The sequence below is a fragment of the Meles meles genome, chromosome 4 (genome assembly GCF_922984935.1).
Source record: "Meles meles chromosome 4, mMelMel3.1 paternal haplotype, whole genome shotgun sequence".
In the NCBI taxonomy this organism is placed as follows: Eukaryota; Metazoa; Chordata; class Mammalia; order Carnivora; family Mustelidae; genus Meles; species Meles meles.
Genome location: NC_060069.1, coordinates 85,566,108 through 85,580,393, shown reverse-complemented (window position 1 = coordinate 85,580,393; position 14,286 = coordinate 85,566,108). Strand labels below are relative to the sequence as shown.

General features: G+C 36.3%; 2 protein-coding genes across 5 annotated transcripts in view; one reads left to right on the top strand and one right to left on the bottom strand.

Annotated features, from left to right (window-relative positions):
* Window positions 1-14,286, top strand: part of MED12L (mediator complex subunit 12L) — a 324,770-nt gene that overhangs the window by 263,425 nt on the left and 47,059 nt on the right. For all 4 annotated transcript variants that reach the window (XM_046002172.1, XM_046002171.1, XM_046002170.1 and 1 more), the window contains 9 exons: window positions 1,613-1,840; window positions 2,697-2,838; window positions 4,682-4,802; window positions 5,137-5,238; window positions 5,950-6,063; window positions 9,282-9,481; window positions 12,244-12,432; window positions 13,244-13,318; window positions 13,437-13,627. In XM_046002172.1, the coding sequence (XP_045858128.1) occupies window positions 1,613-1,840; window positions 2,697-2,838; window positions 4,682-4,802; window positions 5,137-5,238; window positions 5,950-6,063; window positions 9,282-9,481; window positions 12,244-12,432; window positions 13,244-13,318; window positions 13,437-13,627 (1,362 nt within the window). The remainder of the gene's footprint in view (window positions 1-1,612; window positions 1,841-2,696; window positions 2,839-4,681; window positions 4,803-5,136; window positions 5,239-5,949; window positions 6,064-9,281; window positions 9,482-12,243; window positions 12,433-13,243; window positions 13,319-13,436; window positions 13,628-14,286) is intronic.
* P2RY12 (purinergic receptor P2Y12) overlaps window positions 1-14,286 on the bottom strand; it is a 42,624-nt gene that overhangs the window by 21,434 nt on the left and 6,904 nt on the right. The gene's annotated exons all lie outside the window — the stretch shown is intronic.

The following is a 14,286-nucleotide window of genomic DNA, read 5'->3' as shown; positions in this document are numbered from 1 at the left end:
ACCGTACACTCTTACTTTACAGACCGCTTTCATTTTCAGTTTATGGTTTTCAGAGAGCTTTCTCATACAGGACTTGGTTCTTGAAACCAAGCAGTGAACTTCCCAAGAAAGCCCCAATAGCCCGTTTGACTCTTAGTGCTCCTGCCGGGTAGTGCAAATGTGTTCAGGAAATGAATTCAAGTATCACACCCTGGGTATGTGGAGGTTTAGGAAACCAACGATGAGCTGAGGGTCAGTGCAGTGTCTTCACAGGGAGAGGCCCTGGCTCCCATTTTCCCGATTAAACACCTGGAAGATCAGCACAGCTCTCAGGAAACGTTGAAGTCAGGCATTTTTGTCAATCAGGATTAAGAATAATGGTCAAACCAAAGCTAGTGACTCAGAGAGATTTCTATTAGGATGCTAATAAGGTAGTTTTAATGGTTAGATCAGAAGGAGCATCTCTAAAGCTGTGTGAGTAGACTGTTGGGGGCATATGTCTTGCCCTGAGTGTGCTGTGCTGTGTGCCAGGCTCTGTGCTGGGTTCTTTAATCGTCTTCATACTCCCAGGAAGTGGAAATGACTGTTCCTATCAACAACTGAGTATTCCTCATCATAAGCTAATAAATGATGAAGCCTAGATTTGCACATAAGTCATTTTGGCCTCAAAGCCTGTATTACTTTTATTACTCTGTCAAGTTTTTCAGGAACGTGCAATTTCAGAAAGAAAATGTCTCTCTGTTGTTTCCTTAATTCCATATATGTCTGTATCAGAGAGTGGTAAGAATTTGAGAGTGACCTGGAAAGTAGCTAATGTTTTATTAAAGCATGGATGCTCATCTGGAAAGAATGTAGTAAATGAAACAGGAAGCCTATAAATGAAGAGTAAGGAGACTTCACCACGAGCCACAGATATCAGAAAAATTATGCAATGCAGGCTGGAGTGAACTCCAGCCGAGAGTGAACTCCAGAGACGTCTCTAGACTGGAAGAAAAGTGGGGGCTGAATCTTATAAAAATTGAGAGCGTAAAGCAGAGTTCTTTTGGTTTCTAAGACAGGTATGAATAGATTGGTAGAATGAAGTCATAAAAGAGATAATGCTGTACTATTTGCTGAAGTCCATTTCACTAAAATGACACAGCGTATGGAGAGGTGGAGGGAACCCGCAAAGAACCAAGTTTTTGTTTCATTTTTAGTGGGAAAGTGAAACAAATTAAGACTATTACTAAGTGAGAATGAATGAAAAGTTGAGTAGAAAGGATGGTAAGGGTTAAGGCAGGGAAATGGGAGATGTTTAAAAGTCCTGGGGAATGAAATAAATGTTCATCCTTTTGAACAGATCATGCTCCAGATTGCAAGCTTGTATCCTTCAGGGACAGCTGACACTTTTTATATAAGTTGTCTGCCCAAAAAGAGAGCTGAGAAGACTATAATTACTGTCATTTAGTGGGCGGCTTTAGTCCTATCTGCTAGACCAGTATTTCCTAGACTGTAAGGATGTTGGAATGAAAACCTGATGTGATTCTGATGTAGGAATATGTTATAATTGCTGCCATTCAGTCTATCCTTGAATAACTTTCTAGTTATTCTAGGTTTGTTTGTTTTTTTTACACTTTTCTTCTTGTAACCCCAGTAGTGCCTGTTCAAAAGTTAAACAAACCATATATAATAATGTGATGCCTGCGAATTCTAACTTGCGATGGGATCCAGACTTCATGATGGATTTTATTGAGAATCCTTCAGCTCGTAGCATCAATTACTCAATGCTGGGCAAGATCCTTAGTGACAATGCGGCCAATCGCTACAGCTTCGTCTGTAATACGCTCATGAATGTATGTATGGGCCATCAGGATGCAGGAAGGTGAGCTGGGTTACCCTGGAATTCACATCTAACAACATAGTTATTGCCTTGGTGTTACTTTTAAATTAACTTCATTAGTAATTGCCTGGGGTGACATTTGGATGTTGTTTGCTTTTTGTTTCCCCTACTTATTCCTGAATTTATCTCTGCATTATACTCTGATTTCCTTAGACTGACAGGCTATTCTGGCTGAATGCTCTGGCATGAGATGCTTTGGATATAAATTATAAGTTAACTGTTCACTTAAAAAAGCATATAATAAAAATGCAAATGAAAAAGACTTATATCAGGGGCACGTGGATGGCTCATTGGGTTTGGCCTCTGACTCTTGATTGCCACTCAAGTCATCTCAGGGTTGTGGGATCGACCCCACATCAGGTCCCTGCTCAGTGTGGAGCCTGCTTGAGAATCTTTCCCTTCCCCTCTTTCTGCCCCTCCCCCTGCTCCTGCTTACTCTTTCTCTTGAAAGGAAGGAAGAAAGCCAGGGAGGAAGGAAGTCTCCTAAAAATACCTCTATTTTAAAACACTGTATTTTGGCCTACGTACCTATTTAAAACACTGTGTCATGTCTTTAATTTTTTTGATGCCCCTAAAAATGTAAATTTGTAAGTCTGATTTGTTCTAAGAACAAAAATATGTTAATTGGCATCTGTACTGATTTTAGTCAACAACCTTAAATATTAGAAAACATTTGAAACCACTTGCTTTTATTTTGGGTTCCAGGTTCTACCAGGTTATTAAATCTTTGCATCTTAGAAATGAATGACTTTGATGGTAGTGACGTATGTGTTCATTAAGTGTATCATATGTGCCTGTTTCTCTCTTACTTCCTACGTGTTCTATTTCCTCTTCCCAGGATTAATGACATTGCCAATTTCTCCTCCGAGCTGACTGCTTGCTGCACTGTTCTTAGTTCAGAATGGCTGGGAGTTCTGAAGGCTCTTTGTTGTTCTTCAAATCATGTGTGGGGGTTTAATGATGTACTTTGCACTGTAGATGTAAGTTTTCTTTTTCATTTAAAAACTCATCTGTGGGGGCACCTGGGTGGCTCAGTGGGTTAAAGCCTCTGCCTTCAGCTCAGGTCACAATCCCAGGGTCCTGGGATCGAGCCCTGCATCGGGCTCGCTGCTTAGCGGGGAGCCTGTTTTCTCCTCTCTATCTGCCTGCTTCTCTGCCTACTTGTGATCTCTGTCTGTCAAATAAATAAATAAAATTAAAAAAAAAAAAACCTCATCTGTGCAATTAAATATTTAGTTAGTAATTCTTTTTAATTGACTTCTTACCTAAAACATAAAAATATTTTTCTTTCTCTGCCCAAAAACACTAAACGAGAATGCAGTTGCCAACGATTATATAAATTCAAAAAATAATAAAAAATCAAAATAAATACAATAGCTTAATCTACAGCAGAGCTGCTAAGAGTTTCCCTCTTTATTCGGTGAGATTTCTTTTATAGTCTGTTCTCTTCAGAGTTGTTGGTTCATATTTTTACCAAGTTCCTTGGGCTCCTCATGGTACAAGACATAATCTACCTAAAGCACTTTACATTTTGAAGAGAACCGGTTTGTTTTGTAATGATCAAGGTGTGTCCTAGGAATATGGCTTTCACTGTGTTGCCTAAGAATGTGCAGGCCCAGATTCATTGGTGTGTTTAGTCTATCTTAGTGATTGTGTCTGGAAGTTAATGAAGAGATACCCAGTATATATCACTGATTTCCTTTGCATGTCCTGTTGCTTCTATGATGTGTAATTTTTTTTTTTTTAATCTGTCATGAGTCTCTGTTTTTCCTATCACTTCTTGAAGTGATCATGTTATACGGGGGTGTGTCTTCTATGTAGAAGACATTTATGTATTTTATAAACCACCTTCCACTTTCCAGTTAGAGGTTTACTTTCTAGTTCTGGTATCTCCAGACTAGGTAGATAATTCTACTCCATTCTGTTAGTTACCTAAAGATAGATAGATAGGTAGATAAACTCATCTGTTACCCGCCTTTCCAGACAGAAGAGATCCCAATTTTTATCTTTAACATAATTCCTTAACCTCTTGGTTGTATTCTGTTATACGTTATCTCTGCTTTTTTCCTTCATCTGCAGAATTGGGATTAATAATAGTAATGAGCCCCATGGTGGTGTGCTATTAAATGAGCTGATTTTTGTAAATCACTAACATAGTTATTGGTACAAGTTAATATGAACACTGCTGTTATGTTTGTTTTTGTTATTGTTCTCTTCCAAAGTCTTAAGGTCTGTATAGGTAAAGGTTTTGTTCTGAATGCATTAATTTTCCTTCTCTTCTTTTTTCACAGTCTCTGTTTCTCTTCCTCTCTCTTTCACTCTTTCACGTTTAGGAGTCAGATAGAAATTTTGTTTGTTTTCCAAACTAATAATGTTATAGAATCATTCATAGTTATCCCTAAAAAGAACTCTAAAACATTAATAGGGCTTATTTTTCAATTAGAGGAACTTGTTTTTCCCTTGCTCCCTAATGATCTTACCCTTAAATGACAGATGATATGATATTCTGCTAAAAATTTTTTATTTATGCTATATCTTTTAGGAATTTCTTGATTTTGTTTTTGTTTTGTTCAGTCACATGTACTCTAGATAAAACTCAGTATCCCCTGATAGCATTGGAATATAAGGAAACCTCATTCTTTGCCTTATAAAGTAGAAAGAGTCCTTAGAGGATAACAAAACTGCTATGTTATCATTTCGCTCTATTGGCTCATTTTGGGACTTGAGATCTTACTGGTATTGCCTACATTCTCTTAGATATTAATCTTAGATAATACCTGAAAGGGTGTTAGGTATTAAAACATGTCAATGTTTTTCTTGAAGGTGAGTGACCTTTCATTCCATGATTCATTAGCTACTTTCATTGCTATTCTGATAGCACGACAGTGTTTCTCCCTGGAGGACGTCGTGCAGCACGTGGCGCTTCCCTCTCTCCTAGCAGCAGGTATGGCACATCCAGAGTGGCCCTGATTATTTGATGGCTGTCTTGGGGTGGTTTCTGGATGGTAGAACTACTTTTGAAGGGTCCGTGCATCGGGTGGTGGTGTGGCGTTGAGGTAAAGATTATAGAACTGTTCAAAACAAAGTCAGGTGGATCCCTATGTAAAGGTGTTTTTTAAGGAGGCCCTCTGGTTTCCTGAAAAAGCATAGCTTACTGCCTTCCTTCTTATTGTAAGGAGCATTTATATTTAAATTATTCCTGAAAAGTTAGCTTAATAGAAAAGCTGAAGACATGTCCTTGAGTAAATGAGAAAACATGCTTTTAAAATCTCTCCTAGCTTGTGGAGATGCAGATGCTGAGCCTGGGGCAAGGATGACATGCCGACTCCTGCTTCATCTCTTCCGAGCTCCCCAGGCCTGCTTATTACCTCAAGCAACCGGTGAGCTGACAGCTGAAAAACCCTTGATGACTTTTTCCTTTGGAGGTAGAGATGCTAAAATGAGCAAGTAGGCTGTCCATTCTGTCATTTCCTTCCTTATTTTGGTGAGCTTGCTGTGCAGGTGAGGAAGGAGTGCAGTAACGCCACTGAGTGGGCTGTCGGCACCTTCTATTTACGCAATATCAGGATGTATTGAGAAACTAAAATCAGGAGTTAATAAACAATAAAAATATTTTTGCTCTTAGGCCAAGCCGTGCTGTGGGCAGCTTGATCCTCTCACACATACTATGTATGTTGGTTATGAACCACATCATAGCAGCTTCGGGCAATGACGATTCATTTATTCTTTACTAAGATAAAAGGAATAAGGAAGAATGCTGGGAGTGTTACTGAAGTGTGTTTCCAAAGATCATTTCCATACGGTGTGTGTGTGTGAGTGAATCAGCATATGTAGATGAAGATGAAGGTGCTTATTTTTTTGATACATTTCTCTAAGAAGCAAAGACATTGTTTTAATAATTAGAAAGAAAAGGTTAAGAAAGGAATACTGACAGTATTTCTTAGTGGATCCACAAAGCTTCGATTAAAGCTAACTGATGGCAGTTAAGGACCCCTAGTCTAACAGTGAAAGGCTCTGCCAGTTGTAAATGGTTAGAAGAGATTGTTAATGATGGTGATGAGACCATTAAAGGTCTGCTGTTTTTCTCATAGGCAAACCTTTCCCTGGAATAAGATCATCTTGTGATAGACACCTCTTAGCTGCTGCTCACAACAGCATTGAAGTGGGAGCCGTGTTTGCTGTCTTAAAGGCAATTATGATGCTTGGTAAGATTATCTTGGCACTAAACTTGGTTAATAACCAGAAATAGAGGAAAAATAATTTGTATTCAGGTTCAACTCTAATTTGTATTACTGGTAAAACATGGTTTAGTTTGGTTTTATCCTGGCAAAATTAGTTGGCTTTCTTCAAGTCCAAGATCAGTTGGACTTGAGATGTCTGCTCCTTATCTACAATTTAAATATAGTACTTTTTTTTTTCCCCAATGGCATTTTAACTGCAGGATGTTTTATTTTGTTACAGTATAGATTCTCAGACCTACAGGGTGGTTTTGTTTTTATTTGTTGGTGTAAGTCACACTTTGTGATGGACATAGATGACATAGTGATCTAACCAAAGGTTTAAAGTTCATATTATATATTAACAGCACAACACCAGAAAACTTGGGTTTTAATCTTAGTGTTTTTGCTTCTGTCATGACCCTGAACAGGTATATAAACTTCTGCCTTAGGTTTTTCATGAATTAGGTAATAATTGCAATGATGTTGACATTATTGATAAATTAATATTAGTTATCAGAATCTTTAAAAATTTAATCCATAATGTCCAAGATATCCTTTATACTCCTGTTAGCATATGTATTCTTGGAGTAGTAATACTGCACTTTCTGTTCATTGACAGTATAATCCTTTAAGACATTTTTATTCTATAAATTGTTAGGATTTGAATGAGTAGGAAGTCTTGAGTCCAGACTGCCTAATTCCCACTATGGGAAACCTCTTTTGGCATTGACTAAATAAAAGTTCTCTCTTATGTTCTGAAGGAGCTCTTTTTGATTAGAATAGAAACTACTGAGAAGGTAGGAAATGTTTTAGAGGAATCTTCAAGAACATTGTACTTCATAGTCCTGTTTGAATGTTATTTGTTGACAATGAAGGATAATAATATTTTCATTAAAAAAATTACTAAAAGTTCACCTTAAGAAAAGAGTTATATATACACACATACATATTTACATGTGGTTTCTAGTTTTTACAGTAGTGTAAGGGTAAAGGTTGGAGAAAACATATGTATACATTCATTATATATAGAAATGCCCATGAATTTACAGTAAAAAGCAAAGGTAGAAACACGTGGATGGTCATAGCCTCTGTTCTGAGTTTAGGAGCTTGTATTATTATACAACCAACATTAAATGCTCGTTTCAGTAAGTAAAATTTCTCTTTTCTGATGAAGTTTGAAAAGAAAATAGTTGGTCAGTCTACTTAATAAATAAGTGTAGGGACCATGAAGTCCAGGACTTGCCTTTTTTTTTTTACTGTGGTATCTCTAATGACCATCGGATAAACTAGACAGTAGATTTTGAAATAGTAGATTTTCAACAAACAAATGTTGGAATTGTGACTACAGAAGGGGATACAGACATTGAATGGCAGAAAACAAGATGAGTGCCATCTAGACGCTTAATCCTTCATTTGGAGGATTGGTCCAGTTCCAATTAAAATTTGCCAGGCTCCTTAAAGAGTCACAGAATTGTATTTTAATATCCATGTGTAATAACCAGTTCATTTATCTTTGGTTGGCTTTCCTTGGCCTTTTTAATTCACTTCAGTTCTTGGTAGATAGAGAATGCTTCAAGTCAGAAGTCAGAATCAGGTCATTTGGATGTCAGCAGAGCCTTGGACTAGGTAGTCGCTGAACACTCTTTTCTATTCTATTATTTGTGCAGTTCCAGAAGGATCTGGCACAGTCTCCTTTACCTTCTCTGTTGTCCTACTATCTAAACTAAATGAGAACCTGAATGAGGATTTCTTAGGCGGAGGTGTTTATTTCTCTGATTTTGTTTTTATACAAGTTTTGATTTCTCTACCTCACCCTGTCCTTACCAATGTTTTCTCAAGTCCTGTCTACAAGGATCTATTTTGAATTTGGGTGACAAAGTTGTTCTATAGAAATTGGTTTTTAATTTATGTAGTAGTTCTAACTTAAGGTGTAGAAATAGTTGTTTATATCCCCAGAGGTGGGGAGAAAGTATGCCAAATTTTGATACATATCTTTCAGCCCCCAAGGAGTTCTGTTGAATTAAATTCTTATGGGTGAAGTGAAATTGTTATTTTTTTCTCTTGTGTATTTTAATGAAGAGTATATGATAATATATAATAAGATACTGATGACCTGAAAAGTATTGTTTATTCCTCCCCTCCTCTTCCAATTTTATGAATAAATATTCACTAAGCCATTCTGATTTTTCAAGTTTTCCGGCAGAGTCAAAACTTTTTCTTGGTTGACCTGTGGGTTTTAAAAGGCTTTGGCACTGATCTAGGCTTGGTTTTACTCATAGTGGGCAGTAAGAGGCCTCATTTAAACTCATTTGCTGGTTCCAAGAAACTTTCTTGTTCAAGGCTTATAATCCTGTGGGTGAACAGGCAAAAGTTTAGAGGCTCTGTTTACATTTGGCAGTCTTTATTATCAAATTATATTCTCTCACTTTTAAAATATGATAGTGATTTGTCTTTCACAGCTGGAGGGGATTTCTTATTTCCAGCTATTCAGGCATTCTGCTCCCAAGAACTTGATTGTGAGGGAAATCCTTAGTTTCATTTGACTCAGTATATTAGAGGTTGATCTGGTGAGGTTTTCTAATTTGGATGTTTACAGAGAGGAAAGTGAGAGACTTGGGTTTTTCAATGAATGCCCTATGTTTTAGGGCTTCCTTAGTATGCATTGCCCTTTTCCATTCCCAGGGAAATAAATCTCTCTTGTCAAGAAGTTGATAGTAAGGTGGGCTAAGGCAAAAGTTTTCTCTTGACCTATGGATAGAAAATAAGTCATTGTAAGAGAAGAAATGGAAAAGGGACATCTAGAAGGGTGAGTAACCCATTTTTTCCTTGTCTATAAGTGAAATGAATTTGAATATTGAATACATTTGTGCTTGAAATATTGGTGAAATCAATGTTCTCTGATTATTAAGTATGATTTGTAATGGCCTTTCCAAGTTCAGTGAATACATACTTAATTCTGTAAACAAAATAAGGAATACGTCTTAAATGTTTCTTCCCCCATGTCCAGTGAAACTTCTTTGGGTTCTTGCAATTATCCTCTTGATCCATTCTCTCTCTTGCTGAACAACAGGCTATGCCATAATGATGCCATTCACATATTTTAACTCCTTGAAGTCTTGCTTCACTTACTTCTCAAGGCTTTACTTCATTTATGGCAATATTTTGAACTTCCGTGATTTTGCTTTTGTGGTTCTATTATTTAGGAGATGCCAAAATTGGCAATAACAATGTCAGCTCTTTAAAGAATGATGACTTCACCATGAGGGGTTTACGACGTGATGGGAATGCTGATGATATCTGGACTGCCTCACAAAATTCAAAATCCTGTGGGAAAAGCATTTCCATAGAAACTGCCAATTTAAGAGAATATGCCAGATATGTACTGAGGACTATCTGTCAACAGGTATTTTTCAGATTTAATTTGCCTTTAACTTTGACTATATAATTGTTATGAGAGAAATGCTCTCTGTTGTAGGAAACTTCCTTTTCTTCCTGCTAACTTTATTTGGAAATAAATTGGAATTTGTTGAAAAGTTGCAATAATAAGACTCTAGTGTATATGCCCTTTATGCAGATTCACCAATTTTTTCATTTTGCCACATTGCTTTATGATTCTATTTGTGTGTGAATATGGATGCATATACTTTTTAATTTTTTGCTGAAGCTTTTGCTGAGAGTAGATGATATACATTATGAATTTTTACTTTTTAATACATTAGTGTTTACTTATTAACATAACCAAATGCAGTTATCAAAAATCAAGAAATGTAGCCTTGGTACACTAATTTTTTTCTCATCTGCAGCCACATTCAGTTTTTTCAGTTGTCCCAATAATGTTGGTTTTGTCTGAGATTTCCCATAGATTAGCTTCAGGCTATGCAATCTTAGCCAAGATGCTACAGAAGTAATATTATGTTCTTCTCGGGTAGTCACAACTGAAGTCACATGTCCATTCTCACCTCACTGGCGGTGATCATTTTGATGAAAGTGTATGGTTTCAAGGTTTCGCTGCTGTATCATTATCATTTTTTCTCCTTATAATCAGTAAACAGTCTTTGGAGAGACATTTTGAGACAATGCAGATATCCTGCTCCTCATCAAATGTCACCACCCATAGAGCATTCATTTTGATTCTTGTCCAAACTAGTCTTTGTATGAGAGTTGCAAAATGGTGATTGTTTCTTCCCCCCAAGTCCTCTACAGTTAGTAATTTGAATTGCATTCTCAGGAGAGCCTATCTCTATTAATATTTTTTGCCTTATTCTTATTTATTTGTTATCCATGTGGATTATAATATACTATCCTTAGTTATTTTCATGTTCAGATTGTCCCAGATTTGTCCCCTGTGAACCTTTTCATCATAGCTTTTAAGTTATTTTGGCATGTCTCCATCCCTTTTTTTTTTTTTTTTTTTACCGCAAGTATTTTCAGTTCCTGGCTCACCTTGTGCTTTCCCTGTTCCAAACCTGGAATTACTCATTCCTCCAAGGAGCTCTGGTTCTAGCTAGTAGAGGATGGTATTTAGAAACCAAGATATGGGCACTGTGGTGCTCATTACTGTGGGTGATGGGGGTTCGTTGCCTCTAAGCCTTTTCAGCATATAGAGGTAGTTAAAAATTCATCCATATACATAAATGTGTGTGTATATTCATGAGTTTATACTGATTCATCCACTTCTATTAACACCACTTTGTTCTTCTTTGCATTCCCCTAATAATTTCATATTCTCTTCCACAGCAAGAACCCTGGTTCCCAGTAACATCAGCCATTAACTCATTTATTTAATTCTGTACTACACCTGAAATAGTTTTCAGAATTGCTGCACCTATACTACTAGGGAAAAAATGGAAGGGAATTGAAGATTTGTTTATAATTCTTTTTTCCCTAAAGGCTTATAGTATTGTATTAAAAAATCTTTTTGAACTTTCTCCTTCAGTATGGATGTTATTCATTTGAAATAGAATTGATTTTGTTGGTTTTTGTTTGCATTCAGTTGAGATTCCCTTTTTCTTCCTCCCCACAGCTTCAGATTAGCATGCTTCTACAAGTCAGCTGCACAAATAGGTGTACTGAGAGATGTGTTCTCTGTCCCTTTCATCCTGTGTTTTTTCCTGCCCTTGGTGATCAATTTCATTATTTTTTTATTTATCTTCCTTTTTTTTCTTTTAATTTCTCTTACAAAAAAAGAAAACATGACATACCATACATACAGTTTTCTATTTTGATGGAGACATTATGTTAACAGGGACATGTTTTTATTAGAGCATGCTGTAATTAGGGTAGAAGATCATGAAATGGTTATATGGATAATGAGAGGCAGTTGTGTATTATTTCCCAACCAGAAGCACCAAGGGTCAAACAGTTTTAATCCCTGAAAAATATTACTGATATCTGGGTCCCGCCATCAGATATGTATTTGGTGGGCCCTGAGCACTGGTATTTTAGCAAGCTCCCCAGGTGACTTTAATAGTTACTCAGCATTGGGCTCCTGGTGTAGTTAAGAAACAGGGTTCATCTGAAACAGATCTGGATTTGATTTGAGCTCTGTTGATGTTTTCTTCTATAGTATAAGAGTTTGCAATGATAAAAGGCAAAAGGGATTTAAACTGCTAAAAACTTTCTGGAGGACAGTTGACCATATGTATCAATAGTCTTAAATTTGGTATACTTCTTGACCCAACAGTTGTGCTTTTATGAAATTATCCTAAGAAAATAATTGTTTAGAAAGTAGATGTGCACAAAGATTTATAATAATATCATGTATAAATGACATATAAAAGATGACAGTTTTCTAAATGTTTTACTCTGTTTCTGTTCAATATAGTAAACATTACATAAAAATGAAGACATGTACTAATACAGAATCATTACCATTATATGCAAATATTTTCTTTAGTTTCTTTTTTTTTTTCTTTCCTTTTTGCATATTTCTTTTTCAAACTTCTTTTAACCAAGGTCCCACTTTGTATTTTTAGGCAGTCAAAATACCAGGAATTTTGTTTTCAAAATTTTCCCCACCTACTTTTTTCATGCAATTTTTATTTAATTGGAAGATTTCTGTCTGCTTTGTATTCCATTGTTCACCATGATTTAGTGCATATTACATTCATGTGTAGAAAGCCTCTGCCTGTCAATCTAACAGCCGATTTTTTTTTTTTTTTAAAGGAGTGGGTAGGAGAACATTGCTTAAAAGAACCTGAAAGGTTATGCACAGACAAAGAGCTTATTTTGGACCCTGTGCTTTCAAATATGCAAGCACAGAAATTACTGCAGCTTATCTGTTATCCTCATGGTATTAAAGAATGTACCGAGGGCGACAACTTGCAAAGACAGCACATTAAGCGTATTCTTCAGGTGAGTGATTAGAGTCTAATGATTGTGTTTCTGTCATGTAACACTTTCGCTTTTTCTTTTTTTTTTCCTTGCTCAGTGCTAATTCTTGATTTCAAATCTGATTTTTATTCTCCTAATTTTCTCTTCTCTGAAATTGTTGCACCTCATTGCTAGGTAAATATAGATACTGGAGATGCTATATAATCATAGTCTAAATACTGATATTTTAAGTCTGCTGTATTTAGATGAGACATAAGCTTTCTGGAGGGATAGCCTTAAATATATTAGTCAAAAAGTATTGAAATTATTTTGGAATGGATTGCTTAGGTGAATAGATATTGACAGAAGAAATCCTTGTTTTATTTCCAGTGCCTGGCTGAATGTGCATTATTTTTATTTCACTTCATTTCATTTCATTTATTTTAAAGATTTTATTTATTTGAGAGAGATAAGAGTGTATGAGTGAGCAACAGAGAGCACACGAGCAGGGGGAGGGGCAAAAGGAGAAGGAGAAACAGAACTCCCCACTAAGCAGGGAGCCCAATGTCGGGCTTGGTCCTGGCACTCCATGATCTGTCCTGAGCCCATAGCAGATGCTTAACTGACTGAGCCACCCATGCACCACAGATGTCCATTATTTAAAAAAAAAAATTTTTTTTAAATTTGTGTCTACAGTGAATGTACATAATGGAGCCTTTCGATCCCTACAGATTCCTTTCTTCTGTATGATTATTCTGTTCTTTTCTTGAGAGAGGGAATGCTGCAAGGAATTATTATATTTTAAGACACATTTCAGTATCCTTAATGCATTAATTCTTTCCATTTTCCCCAGAATCTTGAGCAGTGGACACTAAGGCAGTCCTGGCTAGAACTTCAATTAATGATCAAACAGTGCTTAAAGGACCCTGTGAGTATATATTGGAAGCATGTGTTATGTATACAAAAATTAAGAACAGCAAGAACACGTTGATGTTGGAGGATGGAGTAAAACATATGCATGCTAGTTTTCTTATGTGTAACTCCAGGGGTCCGGTTCAGTGGCTGAAATGAACAACTTACTGGACAATATTGCAAAGGCAACAATAGAGGTATTCCAGCAGTCTGCTGATTTGAACAATAATTCTTCTAATTCTGGCATGGGCCTCTTCAACCCAAATGGAATGGGAAATACTGATACAAGTAGCACGAGGCAGAATGGAATAAAGACGTTTCTGAGGTATTTTTTTCCTGCAGTTCGATTGGACTGTGATTACTTTTTCTCATGGAATGGTATATTTTTATTTGCATGATGCAGTTACTTTACATAAAGCTGCAGGAATGTGAAATTATTTGTGTCATTTATCATTATTTAATAATTTTTTAAAGGGCATAATGATGAATCATGTCTCAGTGTTTAACACGTCCAGACTCCTTGGAACTATATATGATGCACAGAAGGGATTAATTTCTTTATTTTCTCCATAAGGCTGCTCTGTTCCATAGAATTCATTATATAGGAAACACTTTCTGCCATCTTTATTAATTGGCAGTATTGCACAAATGATAATCGTGATTTGTATTTCATCATTTGGGTTTAAAGTGTAACTAGTGAATTTTAAAACCTTAAAAATTTGTTATTAATATGCTTAAACATCATCAGAACATTTCACATCTTAAACATGACAGTAAAGTGTGTTGTTTATTTTGCCAAAGGACTGTTGCTGATCAGAGAGCTAGAATCTTAGAAGACTTGCACAGATTTAAAAAGCTTAGTGATAGTATTCTCCCAGAACCCCAGGTTTTATTGCTTTCCATAGTGAGAGTGGAAAAGTATGTTCAAGTATCTAACATTTGGTAAGAGGAAAGATAGTACAGAGATAAAAGGGAAGCTTTTTG